The sequence below is a fragment of the Microtus ochrogaster genome, chromosome 4 (assembly GCF_000317375.1).
Source record: "Microtus ochrogaster isolate Prairie Vole_2 chromosome 4, MicOch1.0, whole genome shotgun sequence".
Classification (NCBI taxonomy): domain Eukaryota; kingdom Metazoa; phylum Chordata; class Mammalia; order Rodentia; family Cricetidae; genus Microtus; species Microtus ochrogaster.
The window spans coordinates 57,770,530-57,795,901 of NC_022011.1; the positions used below are offsets into that span (position 1 = coordinate 57,770,530).

The 25,372-nt window shown below is 37.7% G+C and overlaps 1 protein-coding gene across 1 annotated transcript in view; it reads left to right on the top strand.

The window, feature by feature from the left end:
- Kynu (kynureninase) overlaps positions 1 to 25,372 on the top strand; it is a 127,929-nt gene that overhangs the window by 46,492 nt on the left and 56,065 nt on the right. Inside the window, exons 5-8 of the mRNA XM_005346379.2 lie at positions 9,559 to 9,620; positions 11,007 to 11,078; positions 12,768 to 12,842; positions 15,383 to 15,529. Coding sequence (XP_005346436.1) covers positions 9,559 to 9,620; positions 11,007 to 11,078; positions 12,768 to 12,842; positions 15,383 to 15,529 — 356 coding nt within the window. The remainder of the gene's footprint in view (positions 1 to 9,558; positions 9,621 to 11,006; positions 11,079 to 12,767; positions 12,843 to 15,382; positions 15,530 to 25,372) is intronic.

The following is a 25,372-nucleotide window of genomic DNA, read 5'->3' on the forward strand; positions in this document are numbered from 1 at the left end:
TCTCTCTCTCTCTCTCTCTCTCTCTCTCGTGTGTGTGTGTGCATGAGTAGATGTGTCCACAGAGGCTAGAAGAGGCCTCAAGTCTCCTAGAGCTAGAGTTCCAGGCAGTTGTGAGCTATCCAACATGGGTACTGAGAATGCATCCTAGGTATTTTGAAATGCCTTTAATTATGGAGTCATCCATTCATCCCTGAAACTTTAACTGTAATATGATTGGTGATTGGTGCTATTTTGTGGCATAATGTGTTTTCGCAATTAAATTTTGTATTCTATTGGTAGAATTGATGATATTTTAGATAGTAAATGAACTTTTTATTTCATTGGCTTAAATATTTGGCATTGGGTGAAATTTATAACAGCTTGTTACACTTTTCCAATGTTTGAATGCTATATGGAAACATTTGATGTACTTTTAGAAATACCCAGTTTTCAAGTAGTTTTGAAAATCTCACACCCTTATAAGAAAGCATAAAAACATCTTTATTTTTGTGTCATTTGATTCTGGGCAAGTTATTTGATGATTCAATCACCATGGATGACAAGTGGAATTAGAGCAGAGAAGTAAGACTCAAATGCAAAAAGGCTTAAGGCAAACCCCTAAAATGTAAAGAAATAAAATATCTTCTCAAAACATAATGTATGGTTCTTTGTTAGAAATCCCAAGGCTGTAGTGAGAAAGAAATGAAGACAAAAAAGTCCCTGGGTTTTCTCCTGGCTACAAAACAAAATTAATATGCACAGGACCACTAAAAACACAAGAAAGCCCAGTACTTATCACTGTGACTTGTGCTACCATAGGAACTAAGTTTTTAGTTGATCAAGTACCAGACGTATGCATGGAAATACATTTAACCTGAATTATCACTCAGAAATTATTTAAGGAACTGGAAAAGATGCAAACTCTCAATGATCAAAATTGAAATCCAAAACCAATGATGTCCACGCTATTTGGAGAATCTATTAGCAGAATGACAATTGCTAATTACTTTTGTACAAATAAACAAAAACAAATAAAATGCGATAAATCAAATTTTTAATGGAAAAACAAATGACAACCCTTTCATTACACTGGTAATTATCTTTCAAAGGTTTGGAAATTACTCAGTCAATCAAACGGGGGAGTTGGCATGAAGATAGGAATAAAAGAGATCTATTGAGAGACTGTATACACCGTATACAAATGACCCTCTTACCCTGTATGTGGCCTTCAGGCGCCTCCTATAGCACACTGCTAGAGAAGATGGGGTTGGAAAGCAGGGGAGAACCAGACCCAATGAGAGGAATAGCATGCATGTCAGTCAGTCCAGGCTTACATAACAAAGTGTTCAAGATGGAGAAGCTTTAGAAGACACCTTATTTTCTCTTTGATACCGACAGCCCTGATCTCGAAGCCAGCAGGCTCTCTTCCTAGCTTGCACAAGACAATCTCATATTTTCCCCCAGTGGCCTTTCTTTCCTCTGAGAAAGCTAGTCATACCTGATTAAGACCTCACCCATCCGGCCTCAATTATTCTTAATTAACACAGGGGATTGGGGCTTCACCATATGACCATGGGAAGACATATTTAACTCAAAACATATAAATGGAAGCATACTCTTCTTAGCAGCCAGAACTCACCAGGAGACTGTGTCTTCTCTGTGCTTTTAACCTAAAAGGCTCAAAGAGGAGGCTGTTCTCCTGCCCAACAACTCAGTGGGACCACCTTACTATAGACGGCACCATATGTTTAATAATCATCTTCTACATTGTCAATTATGTCACTATGCTATCTGCTACAAAATTTGTAACTCTGATAAAAAAGAAAAGGTGTGAGCAAAAGTAACCTTACTTCATTCCAATTTTACTGAGTTCCTAATATGTGAATTTCTATTGGTTTAATGTGGAGGTGTAATGGAATTTGAATATTGAGTGCACACTGAAAATACCATCTCCGATGGCACAGAAAGATGACAAGAACAATATAAACAAATGTGCCTCTAGAGACCAGAAGTAGAGATGCTATGAAAGGGCTCAGAACTTTGCAAGTGCGGCTTTGGGGGCAGCAAAGGAAAGGGCTCAGAGACTGAAATCTGCATTAAGAGCTTTTCACAAGACGCTGTAGTGTGTGTATGCAACCTGGATTCTGGGATCTGAAACCCAATAGCCCAGAATGCCAAAGGGCATCCAAGCTCAGGAAGGCTAGAAGTACAGGATCTCAGGCTCCTCCGGGAAGTTTTCTAGGATCAGCAATCTTGATCTGTTAGAAATCCCTGTGCATGACAAGGAAAGAAGCTCACAATCTCTATTATAGGTAGTAGTTCCATTTCAGAAAACCATTTGTATTTTTTGAAATTTCTAACAGGTAGAAAAGAAACCCTACAAATAAAGGTTTATATTAATTCAACATGAGATTTGTGTTTCTTTAGTTGTAGAATATGCATTGTGTGTGTCTGTCTCTCTTTGTGTGGTAATAATAGCTTTTTCAGATAATAATTCCGTTCTAATCATGTTACTTTGTGTCTAGTATTTATCACTCAAAATGGGGAGTTAGAATGTTTATATACAGGCCAGGGAAGTCATAAGATGATATTATTTAATGAGATTTATTTATAAAGCCAATAAACTCTACATAATTTTCCTTTGACCATTTAAAAGTTTATAGGGCTATTGCAACTCATTAAATGCACAAGCATTTTGTTGCTCAATAAGTACATGCATGTCACGATAATAAAGAAAATTTCAAAGCAGTTATCTTCTACTGTTATTAGTAAGGAAAGAAAGGGACTGTAGATGTTCAGCTTGCTTAGAAAAGAAAATTGTCCGACCATTTTTAAATTTGAAAAAGCTACATTAATTAACCTCCGCTTTGTGAAGCTTTATCTAGTTGGTAAATTACATAAAGTGTCATGTAATTCATGTTCCAAAGCATTTCTAATCCTGGAAACCAGTCCTGACACTGAGACTATGTTAGCAGTCATTTGACTAAATTCTGACAAAACTGTCCCAGAGTTAGTTCACATTCCATAGGTTCAGAGTTTGATCCCTCTCTGGTGCCCCAACTTGTGACACCTTCCATAGGTCCCTACTTGGAGATGACTATCTGTATGTTGGGATTTTCACAATTAACTTTTTGGTTGTGATAACATGACAGCAATTTACAGAGCATGAGGAGCACTTTCCATATTCTAACCTGCTGATTTGAAAGGACCCAACCCAGCACAGCAGTAAGGAAGCTCAAGACCACGCGGGAGGGTTGCCATGAAGCCTGTTCAAGTATACTATGCTCTCAGTGCTCAGTCTGCTCTAGGGCCTGGTGTGCAGTCACTGCCCAAACAAGAGGTGGTAGGTGAGATGACAAGGTCAACTATCTGGTCACATGATCTCTCCCGACTTCATCTAAGTCACAGCTGGGAGTAAAGAGACAAACATATCAGACATTTCTTCTTTTCTTTGAGAATTTTTATTTGGATGTTGTATTAATTAAATTAGAGATATTTCAGTTTTGAGTGTAAAAAGGCATATAAAAGATAATCATTCCTGACATATCAAAAGTCTATTTTGTATACCTGGAACTCAATAAAATATATAAATAATTTCCCAGAGCCTTAAATCTTATATAAAAATTATTATAGAGTTAAATAATTGTTTTTCTGCTGTAGCTCATAATGTGTCCAGTGAAATAACCCTAGCATTGCTTTATTGTATACAGAATACAAATACATAATTTTTATAAAAGTGAATTATAAACAGTATTCTTAAACGTTAATTTTAAAATTTAAGTAAATGCCATTGTCTAAATTATTTCTAAAATTGTATGTAATAGAGAAATGTTTATCCCTTGATATACCCCAATTTATTTATTTAGTATATATGCAGCATTTGGCCGGCATGCCAAAAGAGGGCACCAGATCTTGTTACAGATAGTTGAGAACTACCATGTGGTTGCTGGGAATTGAACTCAGGACCTCTGGAAGAGCAGCCAGTGCTCTTAACCAGTGAACCATCTCTCTAGTCTGTGAAGCAAACCCACAAAGACATGACCTGAGCTTGTGGGAGCTCACGGACCCTGGAAGGACAGCTAGGGAGCTAGCATGGGACCCACCTAGGCCCTCTACAGCTGTGTAGCTTGGGGTTTTTTGTGGGGCCCCTAGTGGTGGGACCAGGATCTGTTCCTGATGCATGAGATGGATCCTTGGAACCTATTCCCAATGGTGAGATGCCTTATTCAGCCTTGAAGCAGGAGGGAGGAGCTTTGTCCTGCCTCAGCTTCATGTGGCTTGCTTTGTTGATTCCCATGGGAGGCCTTATCCCATCTAAGTTGAGATACAGAAGGAGTGTGTGGATGGGGGATACAGGGAAAGTAGGGGAGAAGGGAAAGAGGGAGGTGAACTGTGGTTGGTATGTAAAACAAATTTTATAAAATAAAAATCAATTCAATGCTTGCATTAGTATGAAGTTTTTTTAATCTTTTTTGATAATGTGAAAGAACAAAATTAACAAAATCTTCATTGGCTTTATTTCTGCTTTAGAATTGGATAGCATTTCCCTGAAGTAGATGTTGTATGACAATAACAAATACCTATTCATTCTCAGTAAGGGAACTTACAAAAGACCAAAGGGACAATATCAACAAAGTCCAATTTGGTGACCTAATGAGCTTGTTGGGATTACTTACACACGGGTGGTTGTGTCAGTGACAGCCCACCACAGCAGGGGCAGTGGCTCACAAGAGCTGAAACCTTGGAGTGCCTTGCACAGCTCTCAGGTAGCAAGTATGTTCTCTTCAGTAATTCTTCCTGCCTATTAATTTTCAGGGGAAGGCATTGGGGATCTGGTAAGTGGTAGGGACTTTTATGGCACCTTTATGTTGCCTCATTAGGTCCTCAACTTTTCTTGAGTATTTCCCAATTTTGAAGGAACTTCCCTCAGGGATGGAATGTTTGAATTCAGAGGAAATTGTTGCAGGGACTTGGGAACTTAACTCAGTAACAGAGTGCTTGTCCAGCAAGATCTAGGCCCTGGGTTCAGTCACTAACCTCAGAAACAAGAAAACCAGGGGAATTGCTACACAACACCAGAGTAGGGATCCCTATGAGTTTAGAAAGGAGTGGGGTTTTATCCATAGAAAAGAACCAAAGGAAAACCCAAGACAGAAAGGGGAGACAGGCAATGGTAAACTTAGTTTCCTTTCAAGGAAGGACAGGGAGACACATTGCTTACAGCAGGTGTCTGTGGGTTACCTGTCCTGTGAAGGAACTAAGGCACAGGGAAGGGTAGTGTGCCAATTAAAAGTGGCCCATTTGGAACTCTGACTAACTTTCTGGTCCTGGTTTTTATGGTTAGGTAAGAAATTGGTTTCTCTTGGCTGACTTGAAATGAGAAAGTGATTTTATTTTTGTTTCTGACCTTTTTTTATTGGAAACACAATGTGAGGGTTTTGATTTAATCAATAGATTTATATTTTACAGTTTTTAATTGTGCTTGTCAAGGAAAAACCATACATAATTTCCTTTTATCTTGGTTACAAAGTGGTTCTAAGAGGAAAAAAATATCCAAATTGAATGTAAAAACTTCAAAATATTGTTTCTTCTATACATATTACATATTCTACTGCATTGTTCTCTCTCTCTCTCTCTCTCTCTCTCTCTCTCTCTCTCTCTCTCTCTCTCTCTCTCGTGTGTGCATGCATGTGAATGTGTACATACCCTCAGATGGAACTCAGGACCTTGCCTATGGTAGACAAACACTCTATTATTTTGCCATGCTTTCAGCTTTATTGCAAATTTTGTTATTCTTTATGTTGTATATTAAAAGCTTCAAACTGTCTCCAGAAGATGGTATGACTTAAAATCATAAAATAATGTAAAAAAATGGAGTGTAGCAAAAGTCAGATTACTTTTCATTGCTAACTATGTCATCAGCAGACAGAGTTGTCTTATTCTGATCATTGTTGGATCTTCTAGTCACTTGAAAGCATAGTCTTTGAATGAGCATGAGACTCTTCAAAAGCAAGCAATAAGAGGGCAGTGGTGGTTATTATGTATACACATTGATATGTAGAGTGGACAGGAAGAGAAAGAGAGTGAACAGCCAATTTATTCAGACATAAAAAATTTTAATTTTAGATATGAAGAAAACCTATTAATAAAACATTTTATATAGAGCCAACAATTCCACAGCACATGGAACATGGAGTAGCTTTCCCTTATAATTAATGTCATATTATCAAGATGCTAGAAATAGATGTGCTGGAGAAGATTATCAAGGTCGTTATTAAGTCTACTTCCCCTGGATACATGAAGATCACCAAGGGCCAGATACAAGCATTTGATCTTTTTAAAATGTAAAATTAATCTATTTCCTTTCTGAAACTTGTGGTTGAGCATAAGAGGAGCAATGATCCATGGGTGATCTACTTCAACTCTCCCAGACCCTCTTCCATGCCCTGGCCATCTCTAGGGGCCCTAGGAATTTGTAACTAGACAAATTTCCTTGGGGCTTTGCCTAATTATAATCCTGACATCAAATGCACAATAGCTTTTGCATCTGCTTAATAAAGAAGAGAAAGGATGATATGACAGTATGAGTGGACTCTCTTACCAGACGGTAAGCAGCTTGGGGACTTGCTCTTCTCAGCTTGCTATACTTTGAAATTATTTTGAGGTTAGAGAGACAAAGAAGGAAACTGGTTATGAACCTGGCTCTTCCATATTTGATTTATGGGGAATGTCTTACAAACGGTGCTTCCGAATATCATTGTGAACAACAGCAAAACCTTATTTGTGAGACTTTGATCTAGTTCTATTTGAATATCAGTTTCCATCTAGATATAAAGATTGAAACCCATAATCGGCTCCTCATCTCGTTGCTAAGAAAGCTGTGTGAAATAACACAAGTTGCAGATTTCAAACTGTCGGTGCACTTCCTGAACAGAGCCTGTGATGGTTCCGCTCACTTTAAACTCCGAGGAGCGGCCGTTGAGACAATTCTGAAATTAAAAAGCATCAGCGCATAGTAATGGCCCCATAAATATTACCTTGCTAGAATTCAATGTGAGAAGACAGTGCTTGTATTTAGCTGCCAAAAACAAGCAGGAAACACTCACATCTGATGAAGCAACTCCTATTCTGACATTTATCAAAGAAAAATCACAGGTGGTCCCCTAAGGGGAAGAGCCCTCCAAGTTTTAAGCTTTCAGGAAGCTTCTAAAAAACTGTGTTCTGAATAATTTTAGGTCATGATGTTTCCTTATTAATTCAAAGAAGGCTCTTAGGACAGGAAGGGGAACAAGGAGAGGCAACTTGAAAGAGTTTCATTTAACATTAACAATTTATCTCTTAGATAATATTGAAATATTGTTGGAGAACATTTTTTCAGAGGTACAACTTGAACCCATGAGGTCAATTAGGTAAACTTCCTTTTGAAAATAAAGTAGAAATTAGTTCAGTTGGCATTGCTGTGATGCTAAGAATAAATTATTCTTAAGTGCCTCTAGTTATACTCACAGTAAACATTTCTGTTAGTGTTTCAAGACTTTAATTCTAGTATGCCTCCTGGGTGTACCTGAGTATGCACATTTGCAACTTAAATAAATGGATCCTGTCTTTGGGCAGGGCTCAGCAGTAGGTTAGGGTGGCATTCAGTGAAGTGCTCTGGTGAATTTCATATGCAATACTCAGTGTTGGGATAATTATGTGAGAATAAGTAATCATTCAAAGTAGTGAGGGACTGTTGGCAAAGAATTGGTTAAAGAATGAGCAGGCCCTTGAAAGTGAGGGAGAAATGCCATGAGAAAGCCAGGATTGGTTCAGAACAGTGCATCTGGGGTGGCTATGTTTGTGGTGTCAGAACTGGCCCACGCCAGAAATATTTTAGGTCCAATAAAAAGATTATGTAGCATGTGACAGACCCAATTTCCCAGAACATGGTAGCCTTTTTTTTTTTCTTTTTTCGTTTTTTCATCTAGTGACTGATGGAAAGAAGTTTTAATCAATATGTAGTGCTTAAGCAAAAATTAATGTCTGGGTTTCTACATAAAAGCTCTTCAGTCTTTTCCGTTTCTTCGTTTTCTTCTAACAACTACTGTGTTTTCTTATCATTTTTATTTGTTTTTAAACGCTTTCCCCCATTAATTCTGTTTTCTTGCAGTATTGTTTTCTTTCTTTACTCCTTCTTTTCTGCATCAAGCTTTTTAAAAAATGGTTTTCACAATAAATACTTATAAATAACAGAGAATCAAGCTGTTAGATAGGGTTTTGTCTCAGAAGCAACAGTAAAAATAAGTTATACTGCAGTATAGAGAAACAGCTAGAATAGAGCTAATAATATTTATTTTAATACCACATTTCAAAAGGTATGTTATATGTAGGAGAGGACACATACCATTATATGTGATATAAGCATACTATGTCCATTTACCCTGTATAGGCATGTAGATGGAGATTTAGTTTTATGGCCGCTTGGCTTCAAAACTAATTCTCCTTAAGATGACCAGGCATTTTTTTAATGTTCACCACCTCTTCACCAATTGTACAACAAAAAAAGAAATCCAGATAGCAAATACAAGTAGCCTCTGACCAAAGGAAAATGCAGGTTCCTCCTTGAATAGCTATGTTGATTAAGAATTCATTAGTTAAACACTCATTTCCAGTGGCCTCACTTCAAGTCAACTTACACTAGAAATTATTGGACTTATTATCACATTGACTTCTGTGTTTCTAAAGGGAACTCTACAAGAGTTCTATATCTGTGAATAAACAGTGTACGACAAGAGTTATATTTTTTCTCTAACAACTTTGTGAACTCTTTGATGATCATTCCTTCGGTATTGGTGAAGAAATCATTCTTCTTAAATAGGCCTAGTTTTCTGGAAAGTTGAACCACAGAAGGTGTGAAGTATTCCTGGGTTGTCACATCCCAAATGTAGACTCTGTCTCCCACCTACTTCCAGTTCTCCATCCTTGGGAGTCAGGTCCCATGGTGTTTAAGTAATAAATATCTGAATTTTGCATATGCTTTCATTAGACAGTACACATTTCTATTCTCTTTTCATCCCTATGGATGGGCAAATATTTAAGGTATGGCATTTTGTCTTGACAAACATGACCAATCTCATTGTAGTATCAGTGAGATATGTTTGGCGGAGTTGACTTCTGTTACTAAAGGTGAGCTTTAGTTTGATGTCAGGAATGACCAACGTTAAATATATGATTAATCCTAATATCATTTTAAGTTTATTTTCAAAACTTACACACATAAAAAGTACTCTTCAGGAAATTTTGTAAATTAATAATATGATAAACTACTGTCAGAGAAAATAATTATTAATTTGCCTTTCTTATTCATAACATCAAAAGAGGGGTTTGATTTTTTAACTGTATACATGTATGTATCCATTTATATAATTTGGTAAGTGGGGCAGATGCGGACCCCCTCATTTTCATAATGACTCATCAGTATACTATTGTCTCTAATAACATTGATATGCTCAAGTAAAGCTCCAGCATTATTTTCCAACTACATTTCAAACCAACAAGAAAAGCCTCAAATATGATGCATCTTTGATGATTATTTTCCAGGAGCCCACGAGAAAGAAATAGTTCTAATGAATGCTTTGACTGTTAATTTACATCTCCTACTGGTAAGATTTCTTTAACATCTGTGTTTTGAGTTCTCTCATTTACAAAATCTAAAATGTTTCTATTTTAAATTCGTAAGTAAGTCTCCAATGGTTTATTTATTAACGTGTGAGATGGTCTATATTTTCACCAAAACATTCTAGACCATGATCTCATGGTTCCTTCTCAATTGTGAAAGAGTTATTTCTTACAAAGAGCTTTAGAGTAATGAGTTCTCTAGAGAACAGAGGAAAATAGTAATAGCACTTAAAAGAGAAAGTTGCTCAGTGAGGACCCTCACTGGTTAGCTCAGAGCCTCTCAGAAAGGATGACTCCCTATGATGAAAAAAATAAAAACAAGCTAGTTGTTTCTAACATCAAAGTAAAGCACATCTTTGGTAGATGAAGTCAACTCTGCCAAATATGTCTCACCGTTATCACAGTGTGACTGGTCATAGTTATCAAGACAAAAGAGTTGCATGACAAACCATCACAGATTAAGTGCCTTAGGGGTTTATTCAGAGAGAGAGAGAGAGAGAGAGAGAGAGAGAGAGAGAGAGAGAGAGAGAGAGGCAAAATAAATGTTACATTCTGATGAAAACATGTATGTTTTCGAATCATGTCTAAAAGTTCATACATCCTTAGTTTTGACTTCCAGCTAATTACTTAGTGTCTCTTTAATGTTAGTCAAGGTTCTCAGTGTCTCTCAGAAATAGTGTTTCCCTTTGTAATAATGAAGACAACAGTGTCTTCCTCATAGATGTACAGAACTCAATGAGGTAACATGTGAAAATTAATATATGCACCCTGGACCATAAGGAGCATACTGTTAAAACGGGTTGTCATCTGTATTAGAATCTGTGCCAAGCTTATTGTTCAGGGACCTCATGAAGAAATGTGCTTATGGCTGGTGCCTCTAAGATGGACAGGGGTAGCCTGAGGGGGCAGAGGCATGCTTGGCTGGACCTAATCCAAAATGCCATAAAGCAAACCTCCAGACAAGAGGGAACCGTGATAAAGGGAACCAAATTGGCAGTGTAAAATATGTAAATAAGACACGCATAGAACAAGCTATTTCAGCCTCACTCTAGAGAAATTACCTTTAAATGCTTAAGAAGATAAATTTTCAATTAACATTTAGGTAAAGCCTTAGAATATGTTTTTATCTGGTTCACATTTTCCTCTGAGTTTGTTTTCCATTGATAAATGTAATGAGACAATATCTCCACTATATCCATAACTCATTGAAAACTAGGCTAATTGGAAAAGTACCCCTGTCAGATACCTTAGATGTTTAATTAATTAATGTCTTTAGAATGTTGGAGTTTACAAAATGAAAGTGTGGCATAAAGGAGCAAATGAGTAAATTGTGCATTAATGCTTCTCAATAACTCTCTCTCTCATTGCAGTTATCATTCTTTAAACCCACACCAAAGCGGCACAAGATTCTTCTAGAAGCCAAAGCCTTCCCTTCTGATCATGTAAGAATTTCTTCAAATTATATTTATGTTCTTTCTACTCTTCCTAGCAAGACATATCATGTTCCAGACTTGAATGTTTATTCTCTAGTCATTTCCAAGTAAGCGGACTAAAAAAGATCTGTCAAGTGCTTTTGATTTACTGTATTTTTCCAGATAGTCGATTTATTTCTTTCGTTCAAGCAAAACATGTGTTCTGGGAGGAAAGGACTGAATGGGGACATTGATTTATTAGTCTTTTTAAAGATGTTGAGCAAATCGTTCCCTAAATCAAGTGTGGTTATTAATGTTTTATTAATTCCTGTTGCTGTTTTATTTCATAAAATTAAATCAATACAAACTCCACTGTTCAACCCTTCAGCAATGTTGAGTTGTCATATGAACTTGTATTTGCATCTCTTTTGTCAGAATATGCTAGCAACACTTATTGATTTCTTTCCATGAAAAAAATATTAAAGAGTGAGTTGGTGAGAGGAGATGGTTAAGTCTGTAAAGAGATTGCTACACAGGCAAAAGGACCTAAATTGGGATATCTACCACTCACAAAAAAAGCTGAGGGGGCTGGAGAGATGGCTCAGAGGTTAAGAGCACCGACTGCTCTTCCAGAGGTCCTGAGTTCAATTCCCAGCAACGACATGGTGGCTCACAACCATCTGTAATGAGATCTGGTGCCCTCTTCTGGCGTGCAGGCATACATGGAGGCTGAACACTGTGTACATAATAAATAAATCTTAAAAAAAAAAAAAAAGCTGAATATGGCTGCCCGGGCCTGTAGTCCCAGAGCAGGAGACAAGAGAGACAGGAGGATGTCTGAGGATTGCTGGATAGCCTATCTATCTTGTCAAGAACATCTGGTTTCAAAGAGAGACGCTGCCTCAAAAAAAAACTAGGTAGAGAATGATCAGGGAAGTTACATTGGCATTGACCAAAGTTTCTTATATGTGCATGTGAACACACACAGGAAACTGTACATATAAATACATCCCAACACAGAGAAAAGATTAAAGGATTTCTTGTAGCTCACTTAATTAAATAAAAAATCAATGTTTCAGTGAGACAAACCTCTCGTTTGTTTGAAGCTGTCTGGTAATGGTTCTTCCGGATCCATACACAGATGTAACCTTTTCATTTAGATTTAAAGAAACTTTACTTCAATTTTTTGTTATTCTATTATACTACACCTAGTAATTTTAAAGCATGTAATCTATTGAGCCAACAAATGGTTATTTTGGAAAAAAAAAAAAAAGATTAAGACCTTGCTACCTTGAAGAGAATCCCAGTTCCTCTTAGTTATTTGGCCTCGTTCATATCTTATTTTCTCCCTGAAGTTTCCATGTGATCTGTCTCTGCTACCTGACTCTTCCTATGGTGAGCTGCTAGTGTATCCTCACTCAAGTCCAGCCCTTCAAACTCCCCTCCCAGTTGTGAGTTGCACTACATGAATTTCACTGTAGCATCTTCTTATATCCAACAGCTACTCTGCATTTGTGACACCTTTAGTATATGATACTTCAACAAATGCCCCAATTCCTCCTCCCCTATGTTAAGAAGTACCTCTCTGATGTAGCCATTCACTTTACCTTTGACATGTGGTTTAATAGAATGATATGGTTTCATTGTTATTTTATTATTTGTTCATGGACTGCTATGCTTTGAACTTAATTTATTGAATAGAATTGCTTTCTTTTTCAGTATGCTATTGAGTCACAGATTCAACTGCATGGACTTGATGTCGAGAAAAGCATGAGGATGATAAAGCCAAGAGAGGTACCTGAGAAAGAGATAAATGTCCATTATCTTTCTACTTAGTGTTCATTGATTTCCCTCCATTTTCCTCAGACATTTATTATCTTCAAGGCTTTGATGTAACTTCCAAGAAAGCGTAAGAGACCTCTGTATTTGTTACTATTAGACCCTTTTGTTTAAAGTAAAAAGAAAACAAATGGGAATATATTTATTTTCATTTTCAAGGTACATGGCAAGAAATTTTTCTTTTAATATCAATGGAGTCTATAGTGGTCAAGCAGGTGAGAAAGGGATGTATAACTGGGTGTGCCACTTTAAACTTCAAATATAGTTGCTGGTGGATTATAATAATTATAATTATAGTTATCTTTATGATTAAAGACTAGAGGTCACTGCGAAATTGTATGGAGACTGTCTCTCATGTTCTTTTGCAAAGTATCTTTTTTTCCTTATAACTAAGATAAAATAAATTTTCTAAAGCCAATAAGTTGGAGGGTCTGGGAAAACAGTGTATGTAGTAACCAACATGTAGCATCAATGATATAAGAGATTCTCACATCTGTAAGACATATCTGTTTCCACATGTTTATATATATATATATGGGTAGTTTCCAGCATGAATGAATATAGCATCCAGGAACGAAGATTCAGAGTTACACATGACCAGCATTTTATTTTCTGGGTTCGTTCTAACCAGGTATGTACATTACCAGAGAGCTTCAAATCAACACTAAAGAGAGGTTTGTCTCACTGAAACCTTGATTTCTTATTTGATTCATGGTAACCCTTTAGACAGATGAATTCCACATTAGTTTCTCTTGTAAGCTACCACATTGGGATGCCATGTCATAAGCCGCCTTTTTGAGGTGACTTCTGCCATGATTCTAGTCACAGTAGTGGGTTAGTATGTCCTAAGGTAGGGACATGAGGATTAAAAGTGTTAGGTAGGAGGAACAGAGATGAGAAATAATCACAGAGACATAGGATAGTATTAGCAGCAATTACTGAATGCTGAGTTCTAGGGTTCTGAGCCCTGAGTTCTGAATCCTGAGTCTGCCAGTTTTTAATTTTCCATAAAAGTACAAGGTGGGGGGGGGAGGCAAAAGACTGCTCTGACATGATACAGAGGACAACTAGAACAGTTACTTGCTTCATTACTTTGAGACAACAAGCCATTAATGATGAGAAAAGGATCCTGTTATTTAGGCAGTGAACCCACCCTAGACCAAGTATCCTGAAGGCAACCACTTCCTAAATCAAACTTCCTAATTCAGAAGGAGCAGAAGTATGCTTGAATTCTCTGACCTTTGGTCAGGGTGGACCGTATCTAACTGTATGGGCCATCTTAATGTCCAACAGAGCAAGTAACCACACATTAGGTCATGATATGTAGTGAGAGTTTTTGTCAACAACATTGAGCAAGCTAAAACTCTCTGACTTTCAGAAAAAGTGGAATAGGTTCACAATTTGGGGACTCCACAAGTTTCTAAAACATTCTTCTTAGTTATTCTTAAACTGATATATATATATATATATATATATATATATATATATATATATATATATATATATAGTGTAGTTCTAATAAAACATATTTCAATATCAATGTTTCAATGTTTTTACTATTTGGTATATAAACACTAGGACTCTTCTAATAAAAACTGCACAGAGACACGCATACACACATACACGTACATACACACCTACTTATCCATACAAGGCTTCTAACATGGAACTTTGGCCAATATCAAGAAATTTGAAAACTTACATAGAAGGATAATAAAAGATTATTAAAATGGCTTTCTATATGATATTAAGGCATTAAGTATGCACTAGCCCAAAATTTTGTCATGTTTGGTACAAGAGAGGATTTGTGGAGAGTTAGATGTACCTTAAACTTTGCTCACCTCTACACAGATGCTTCACGCTTCTCTGATTTCTTACAGCTTCAGTTACCTTTGCAGGACTGAATCTCACATCATTGACAATTTTCAATCATTAGTTGTGGTGAGGAGGTTAGAGAAACTTTGTCCTTGATAATTTGTTTGGATTCGTTTTCTTCATGTTTGTCTTTATCTTTACATTAGCTTGGAAATGATTAAATTTTAAAGTAATTGAAACGTCGATTGGGCCAAACCTAGCTGAAAGATGCCTACACGAGTTTTCAGGGGGGAAAAAGTACCGCTGACTTGCTGAGTGCAATATGAATCTCCAGTTTTGCTATAGGGCATTTCTTGGGACTTCATGCTTTCTTTATTGGATAAAGATGGCTGGAAAACAATTCACGGGTTTGTAAATAGTGAAGAATTGAAAACTGAAGTACAAAGGAGCTAACAAGATTGTGCAGAGTGGCACTTAAATGAAACCTCTTTAGCGTTTCATTTTTTATTTCTCTGTAGCCAAATGTATCCTAGCACTGCTCTTTTGCCAGATTTCTGAAAATCGTTGACATGGGGTAGCAAAATCACCTTCCATTGCTGTATGTAGAAAAGACATTTGTGAGTGTGGAGTGACATGCTCATGACTGTCATAATGTGTAACTTGCACTGAATTTGGTGTAGGGGGAAGAGACCTTAAGGATGGAGGACATACTGCAAGTAATCGAGGAAGAAGGAGACTCCATTGCAGTGATCCTGTTCAGTGGTGTGCAGTTCTACACTGGGCAGCTCTTCAACATGCCTGCCATTACAAAAGCTGGACAAGCAAAGGTAGATTCTCTCTTCTCTCCTTGTCACCTCCCCCCCAAGGGGCCCTCTGCTCTAGAGTGGCCCACCTGCATTATCTTATGTATGTTTTAAATTATTCTAGGAATCCTTTCTTTACTGAGAAGATTTAAATTTTAGATATTATTACTTCTATTGTTATGATTATTGTGTTTCAAGCCATGTGTGCATGGCATCAAGGATAAACCCTTATTCAAAATAACATCATCTTCATGGGGCCTCTAGGGTCCAGAATGAGTACATTTTGCATACATGGTGTGACTCTTCAGACTGCAAAAGGGGTCTTCAGGACATGCGAGGACTGTTAAAAAGCCCACGTCCACACATTGTCTTACTGTAACTTGTTCTAAATGTAAATCAGCTCTTATTTCAAGCTAGTTACTTCTAGATAGGGAAATGTGGGCTCTATTAGTATCTCATGTGGAGCTATCAGTAGGATGAGTTTTACTCAAGTGACTTTTAGGATTCTGTTTTACTTGGCTAACAATCTTTTAGTTTTATAACACTGTCTGTAGCAAAGGTGTTTATTACCCCTGTGTACTACTAATTCAAAATTAAGTTATTTGTATTTATATGTCATGACTTTATGTATATAAGTAAGTGATTTAAGAATTATTTTATTAATTTTGGCCTATAAGAAAGAAATCAATTGGTAGAAAAATTCAATAGTCATAAGTCATATTTAAAATCCTAAGTAGCTTTTCTGTTTGATTATGCAATCAAGCCTTGTATTAAAAAAAGGTGACAATTGAATTTTATTCTGAACATTAATAAGTTATAGGATTACTATATATGTGCGATCCAGCTAATATATGCAGTTATTGAGGCTAATGAATGGAACTAATGAAAAGAAATTTAGTACCGTTTTCAATGGTCTCTAGGAATTTCCAACCAGGACGTCCAGCTGATTTGATGGATCACTGTGAAAGTGGTGCATTACAAAAGATATAAAGATAATGCCTTCTTAATTTAGATATTAAATCTTAAGCACCAAAATAAAGGGAGGCCAATAAAACTTGTGTTTTAAAGTGTTCTGAAAGTCATCAGCAGCCATGCTCCCTTCATAGGCAAGCATGTCTCATTAACCTTCATAGAAATGATACGAGGGACAGAGAAGGACCATGAGCTTAGCAATTGGACAGTCCAGTTTGCAGTTAATGGCTGGGTCATGGCTGTGTTATCTGATTCCCAGAAATTTACTTGACTTCTCTGGGCAGCATCTACCTCGTGTACTCAGAGTTAAGAACGTAGTATCTGAGGGATGTTGTGGTTGCCTCATGTTCTGCTGTTAAGCACTGGTCCCTCCCCACTTCTACTCTCTTCCTTGAATATGAAATTACGGGAATCTCTCAGATGTGGGCTTTATTTCCCATTAAAGATTTAAATGAGGGAGTTAGAGAGATGGTTTCATGATTAAGAACATTTGCTGTTATTGCACAAGATCAAGTTTTGGTTCCCAGTATCCACGTGGCCACTTAAAACATTTGCACCTGCAATTTGGGGCACTCTTCATTTAGTCTCTGAGCCATCAATCCCAGGCATGCAATGCCTTCAGTTTACCTCCGAGCCACCAATCCCAGGCATCCAATGGCTTTTGTTTAGACTCCAGGCCACCAATCCCAGGCATCCAGTGCCTTCCTTTAACCCCCGAGCCACCAGGCACACTTGAAGCTCAAATACATACCTTCAGGAAAATACTCACATGTTTAGCCTCCGAGTCGCCAGGTGTCCTTGAAGCACATATACAGGCAAAATGCTCACATATTCAAAATACAGATAAAATAGGAGACTCTTAAAAATAAGTGGGTTTATTAGATTTTCTATTCAATTCTTGTGAAGGGATTTAGTGGCTGAAACCAGTCTCTAAGTATGCCACAGGCTTCCATTCATTTAACATGTCTATTGAGTCAAATTCTCATGGTACATTCAGTCAAACAAATGAAGGGAAAAATGAGCAGTTCCAATCTAAATGGAATGATGCCATGGGACTGAATGAGTGATATGACTGACTGAGATCTACCCATTATCAAATTTATGTTAACAAATGTTTACCCTCTTGCTATATAATTGCTTTCGTTCTCAACTGGAGTTGAAAAAAATTAGGCTAATTTAGAATTAGACTTATGTGACTCTCCTGTGTGGTCTGTGACTATAAAGCTGAAGAAAAAGACAGGGAGAAAATTAAAGGTGTCAATCAAGAAATAACTTGACAATCGTAAGGGGGAAGGGGACTTAAAATTATCAACATTAAGACTGAAGACATGAAGTAAAAGAGAGGGAAGTTTCTGGAAATGGAGCATGATAGCAGCCAAAAATGACAATGAATAGAGCAATGAAAATCAATGAGTTGGCTATGAAGTACAAACTTCAACATCTTGAAGTAAAATTTACAAAGTTTGTAGTAGGGAAGTAGATACGCAAATTTTGAAAAATAGTTTAAAAATGCATCTATCCCAACAACATCACAAATCATAAGTAGCTGGAGTTATTTTGCATCTTGAAATTAATTTAAAAATCATCGTATAGCTCTCCAGGTCCTTTTAAGCAACCATACTGTTGAGGTATTAAGGCTGTACTTTCCTCGTCATTTCTAGAAGACACTTTCTCACCGTAGATTTGCTGGTCCTCTTGCTCTTTATGGTCATTTACACTTTCATACGCAGTGTTCCCGGAGCCTTGGGTGTAAGAACTGTCTTGGGGCAGTTGGTGCCCGGCACCCTATGCTTACTTGTTCTCTGCTTTTCGATAGGCTTGCTAACAAGGAAGGCTAAAATTGTAAGGGACCCAACTGTAGACAAAGAACGATAGGCAACTAAAAACTGTTGAGAGCAGGAGCAACAATTGTTCCTCAGGGATAAACCCTCCAGCTGATTCTACCAAGTGGTCAGCCCTGAAATCATATGCCATAAAAAATAAACAAATTGAGTATGCTGTGTTTATATATTTATGGGTATGTATATGTGTGTGTACATGCTCAAATGCACACACACACACACACACACGTACACACTAATCCCATTCATAAGGGAGAAACCCTTGTACCTTAATTACTATCCGATGCCCCCATTCTTGATACCACCATTATTTAACAACTAGGTAGTATTTAACAAGTTGATATTATTTAACACTGTGTGAATATTTAGAGGATAGACCTTCCCATCCCAAATTCTGTCAATTTTACAAATATAAGCTACTTCCTCCAGTTTGGCACTTTATAGAAATATGAATTTTGTGCAATTATAGACATGTTGTACCTGGCTTGTTCCTAGGTTGTGATGCTAATTCATCCATGCTGTATTTAGTAACAGTCTTTCTTCATTATGTCTCCATTCCAGGATAACATTAACAGAAAGGAAATATAGCAGTTACTCCATTTGCACCCGAGCAGATATGTGGCTGTTTTTTTCCATTTGAAGGCTGTTACTATACATACTATAGTAACATAGTTACTACTACAAATCGCTTAGGATAAACTTCCATCACATTCCTGGCAAGTCTGTATCTTAGAAGTAGGCTCCCTTGATCATAAGTTGTGTGTGAATTCGGTCATAAGTAACTATATCCACCAGTGTCCTATGGGCTTCTGTAAATTTGGTGCCACTCTGAGCAATGTGTATGAGACCAACTGTTGCCCCCCATACCCAACAACAAGCACTATCGCCAGTCTTTGTATCAGTTACTCAATGACGTGATTACTCAAAATCTTTCAAATGTGTGTTATAGTCCTTGGATATTTTTTTTGTGTGTTTGTAAAATGTCTTTTTAAGCCTTTTTTTTCCTGTTTTCTACTATTATCTGGTGTTTTCTGATTAGGTGGTAGGTGATGTAAGATTAATTTTTGGAGGAGGGAAGAATATCAAAGAAGTATCAAAGAAGAGATCAAATTCATAGGAGAAGAGCTGAAACCACAACTTTGTTTTGTATGGTGACTGTAGGATGTGGAAGTGCTGGGAAGCAAGGGGAAGGTCAGAGGTTTGGGTGGCAAGGTTGAGGAAAATGGAACAGAGTGGGTAAGAAGCCACAGGGAAGGCCATGAAGTGTCAGAGACATCAGTTGAACAATAAGTCATCTATTCTAGGTGCTACCTGGTCATTTTATGTTATCTTTCCGGAACTCTGATTTCTATATTTCTGATTTTCTTACTCGATAATTTGTTTCTAGTAACCTTTCTTGGCTATACCAACAACACGCAGATGTAATCCCTTAACCTCCACCATCTCCAGTGATTTTTGCACTGTCCCTCAACTCAACTATTGCTGCCACTTGAATGTCCTGGATTACATCACAATGAAAAATCAATAGTCAATGCTAATCTGCCCACAACACTTTGACATCCAGCATGTGTTTGAAGGTCACATGCTTCACCGTTATTACGTAGAGTTCAGCTCTGGTTTCCTAGTTGGGTCAGTTTTGTGTTTCTTCTGATTTCCTTCTTCCTTCCTTCCTTTCTTTTATTCCTTCGTTTTTCTTTCTTTCCTTCTTTCTTCCTGATGCTTGAGATGAAGCACCTCTTTCTTCTGAATGCTGAAATACAATCATGTGCCACCATGCCGAGCCTTCTGATCTTGCCAAGTTTTTCAAGAGGAACTTCAAAAATAATTTATTTTTTATTTAATTATTTTAAAGTGAGAAAAGAATTGCCTTCATCCCGTATTTTCTGAGAGTCTGGCTGAGTGCTTTGCTGTTGCCACATTGACCTTGGGAAGATATTTGAGATATCATGAACTAATGGTGACATGCAGAATACTTTTAGAGTTTTGAAACTGCATTAGTTGTTTTTTTTCATCTCTTGTGTATTAGTTATTTGTTTTTTATTCTTCTCTAGTGTATTACATCCAACTGGAGTTTCCCCTACCTCCCCTCCTCCAGTCTCTCTATCCTCCTGCTCCAACCCTCCCCACCATCTACCCTCAGAAAAGAGCAGGTCTCCGAGCAACATCAACCAAACATGGAACAACATGCTAAAATAAAACCAGGCACATACCATCATATCAAGGCTGGACAATGTAACCCAGTAGGAAGAAAAGGGCCCCACAAGGAGGCAAGAGTCAGAGACTGCCCCTGCTCCGACTGTTGGACTTTTAACCAATCACGTTTAAATTCTACTTTCTCACTGTCAGCCTTTTCTTAAGTAGTCCTCAGTCAAATCTTAAGATTTGCATTTATAATAAGCAGAATAGCAATGAAAATCAGCCCGTACACAGAACTCCCTTTGGCTAACCATAGAACAGTAGCGGCCTGAGGCTGCTGAGCTGCATGGAGAAGCAGAGTTGAGTCTGAAGGACAGATCTGGAGTCCTCTGACTTTCCACATCACAGTCCTAACATGGTTGTCCCAGACCCATTCTGTTTCAAGGCCGCGAGAAGGAAAAATGGAAGACAGACCAGGTTCAGCTGTCTCCTGTGTCCCTTTTATGTGAAGTACTAAATCTTTCCCAGTAAAGCCTGCTGAGGACTCAGTGCCTCTGAACTGACAGTCGAGAGGGACATGGATCAAGAAAGAGCTTGCTTCTTTAGTCCTGAAGTAAGAAGAAAGTGCTGCAGAGTGAGTTTGAGATTGCCATCCCATAGCAGGTCCTAATCACATCTGCAGATGGCACAATGCTTTCTAACATGTTGCCCTTGTTCCGGAGCCATAACGCTTTTTCTTTCTTTTCTTCCTCCCCCTTTACCACCCCCCGTCACATTTCACAGGCATTGAAAATAGTTCCTAAGAAACTAATAAGAAATAAATGGATGCTGTCACAAATAATAACTTCTGAGTTTAGTTTTAAAAAGAAATGGATAACTCAGCCTGATAGTGCATGCCTATAAGTCCAACATTGTCAAGGCTGAGGCAGGAGAATTGAAAGTTTCAAGTTAGTGAGAGTGACTGAGGAGAGGACCATTTCAATACCAGACAGGCAAACAAAGAGAACAATCAAATGGGAAAAACTGAATAGTTAAAAGTTCACTGGGAATTATTTTCTAGGCAAAAGTCTCTGCATGTTAATTAGGCAGACCAGCTCCTCTTTAATAAAGCCAGAACCGCAGACCCTTTCACAACAACCAGGGTTTATTTCTTGCTCCTGCCACCCAGATGTTAACCCTCTGTCCAGGCAGAGGTTGGTTCCCAGGATTCAGGATGGGACACTTTGTCTTTCACACCCTATAGCTTTGGTGTGTCCAGTCAATGGAAAAGGATAATGGGTATGAACAGCACAACAATTTCTCAGATGCCTTACCTTCAAGAGGCAAGATTACCTCCTCGTGTAATCCACTCATTCTCTGTTCATTCTCTGGGAAATGAAGTTTCCCTGGATCTGAGAAGTGTTGTTTGCTTTGCTGCCTTGGACTCAAGGCCCTCCTATACTGATGAGGTCGGACATCTCTTTTGTGATGTAGAGTAGAATGTGAACTTGTAATTTTAGTAGTTAAGGCTGATAAGAGGGCAGAAGCACTTGTTGTGCAGGACTGAAGACTTGAGCTTTATTCCCAGAACTCTCATACAGGCAAACCTCTGACTGCGACATATGCATGGTGGCATCTGCACTACACTTACACTGTGCAATTAAGACTTTCAATAGCAAAGAAAAATGCTAAACATTTGTATTAGTTGTATGATTTATATACTATACAATTGTGTATGAATTATATATTTTATATTAATGTACTAATAAGTGACTACTAAAACATATTTCATGTTATTTGGGTGTATTATATAGTGTTATATTATGAAAATTATACTTTTGCTTAATTTAACTGATGGAATGCACTTATCAGTATAACTTATTTCGTCTACTTAGCAAATTAAAATAATAGTAATGTTTACTTCATAAGACAACTCTAAGAAGAACTAAGAGAAATTACTTCTTAAAATATTTAATACTTATCATATGGCAAGTACTCAATAAATGTTTGTAAGTTTTCAACATTCCAATAAAATAAATATATATTGGAATGTACAGCTTTATTGGAAAACTAGTGTCTGTCTGACTTCTCTATTTGCTCTTTCTATGTCTTCTGTCCTGTCTGTTGGATGAATATGAGTCTGAGCCTCTCTGAAAGCTGTCCTGTGAATGTGTCCATCCCTGTGTCTATGTCTGCTGGCTGAATGTTTCTATCTCTATGAAAGGACTTTGCTCTCTCTTTCAAGGAACACCACAGCAGGCATCATATGGGGGAAAGAATGGAATACTTTAAAGAAATCTTTAACAGAGTTTTATTTTTTTTTGGCTGTTATGACTTTTTTTTTTTACTTCTTTTTATTTATTTATTTATTAAAGATTTCTGTTTCTTCCCCACCACCATCTCCCATTTCCCTCCCCCTCCCCCAGTCAAGTCTCCCTCCCTCGTCAGCCCAAAGAGCAATCAAGGTTCCCTGACCTGTGGGAAGTCCAAGGACCACCCACCTCCATCCAGGTCTAGTAAGGTGAGCATCCAAACTGCCTAGGCTCCCACAAAGCCAGTAAGTGCAGTAGGATCAAAAACCCATTGCCATTGTTCTTGAGTTCTCAATAGTCCTCATTGTCCGCTATTTTCAGTGAGTCCGGTTTTATCCCAGGCTTTTTCAGACCCAGGCCAGCTGGCCTTGGTGAGTTCCCGATAGAACATCCCCATTGTCTCAGCGTGTGGGTGCACCCCTCGCAGTCCTGAGTTCCTTGCTCGTGCTTTCTCTCCTTCTGCTTCTGATTTGGACCTTGAGATTTCTGTCCGGTGTTCCAATGAGGGTCTTTGTCTCTGTCTCCTTTCATCGTCTGATGAAGGTTAGTATTCAGGAAGATGCCTATAAGTTTTTCTTTGGGTTCACCTTCTTATTTAGCTTCTCTAGGATCACTAATTATAGGCTCAATGTCCTTTATTTATGGCTAGAAACCAAATATGAGTGAGTACATTACATGTTCCTCTTTTGGGGTCTGGCTTACCTCACTCAGGATAGTGTTTTCTATTTCCATCCATTTGCATGCAAAATTCAAGAAGTCCTTGTTTTTTACTGCTGAGTAATACTCTAATATGTATATATTCCATACTTTCTTCATCCATTCTTCCATTGAAGGGCATCTAGGTTGTTTCCAGGTTCTGGCTATTACAAACAATGCTGATATGAACATAGTAGAGCATATACTTTTGTTGTATGATAAGGCCTCTCTTGGGTATATTCCCAAGAGTGGTATTGCTGGGTCCAGGGGTAGGTTGATCCCGAATTTCCTGAGGAACCGCCACACTGCTTTCCAGAGTGGTTGCACAAGATTGCATTCCCACCAGCAATGGATGAGTGTACCCCTTTCTCCACAACCTCTCGAGCAAAGGCTATCATTGGTGATTTTTATTTTAGCCATTCTGACAGGTGTAAGATGGTATCTTAAAGTTGTCTTGATTTGCATTTCCCTGATCACTAAGGAAGTTGAGCATGACCTTAAGTGTCTTTTGGCCATTTGAACTTCTTCTGTTGAGAATTCTCTGTTCAGCTGAGTGCCCATTTTATAATTGGGTTGATTAGCCTTTTACGGTCTAGTTTCTTGAGTTCTTTATATATTTTGGAGATTAGACCTTTGTCAGTTGCGGGGTTGGTGAAGATCTTCTCCCAGTCAGTGGGTTGCCTTTGTGTCTTAGTGACAGTGTCCTTTTCTTTACAGAAGCTTCTCAGTCTCAGGAGGTCCCATTTATTCAATGAGGCCCTTAATGTCTGTGCTGCTGGGGTTATACATAGGAAGTGGTCTCCTGTGCCCATGTGTTGTAGAGTACTTCCCACTTTCTCTTCTATCAGGTTCAGTGTGTTCGGACTGATATTGAGGTCTTTAATCCTCTTGGACTTGAGTTTTGTGCGTGGTGATAGATATGGATCTATTATCATTCTTCCGCAGATTGACATCCAGTTTTGCCAGCACAATTTGTTGAAGATGCTCTCTTTTTTTCCCACTGTATACTTTTAGCTCTTTTATCCAAAATCAGGTGTTCATAGGTTTGTGGGTTAAAGTCAGGGTCTTCTTTAACAGAGTTTTAAAAAGGATTAAGTCACTGACTTCAGTTCAACCCTACTGACCCAGATAAAAAAATATTAAAAATAACACTGTTTATACAGCAACATCTGTAGTTTGCTTACAACATTTATGATGGATAATCATTGTATAAGGAAACTTTCACTCTTCATTTGTTGTTTCAGCAAATGATTATCATAGCACACATATTAAACATATAAGCATTTTTCTTGGGTCCAGAGCATGGAAGAACACACAACTTGAGATTACAGCTATGTATTAGTTTAGGTTGTAAATGTTGGTTGTGGGAAATCCAAGGCAAGTAAGGTTAGCTGTTACATTTTTCTCTCAAAGGAGTGTTAAACCAGCAGGGCAAATATGTAAGATAGCACTCTTAAATCTTGACCTCAAGGTATATTTTTAATCTGGCTGTGAGGTACAACAAAAGCTCCTCTTAGAAGATAAGATACATTTTCCTCATAATGCCATAGGGTGTTCATTGAATGAGATGGTTATTTTTAAATTCACCTATGCATCACACACATATATTATATATTTTTTATTTTATTTTATATATGTATATATTGCAAATTATTAATTAGCATGATGTGTGTGCACGTTTTTGTAGCCCAGTCAGGCCTAACATTCATGATCCTCCTTCCTCAGCCCCTTGAACTTTGATGATACAATCATGTGCTTATCTGTCTGAGGATGCATGAAACTCTTAAGTACAAAAATTAACCTCTTACATAGAAATTTAATATTATAATTTTATTGAACCATCTTTACTATAAATATAAATTGTAAGTTGGAGTTCACTTCAGAAGATCCTACCATCAGCATATAAAATAATTTTGTCACTGTATTCTCTA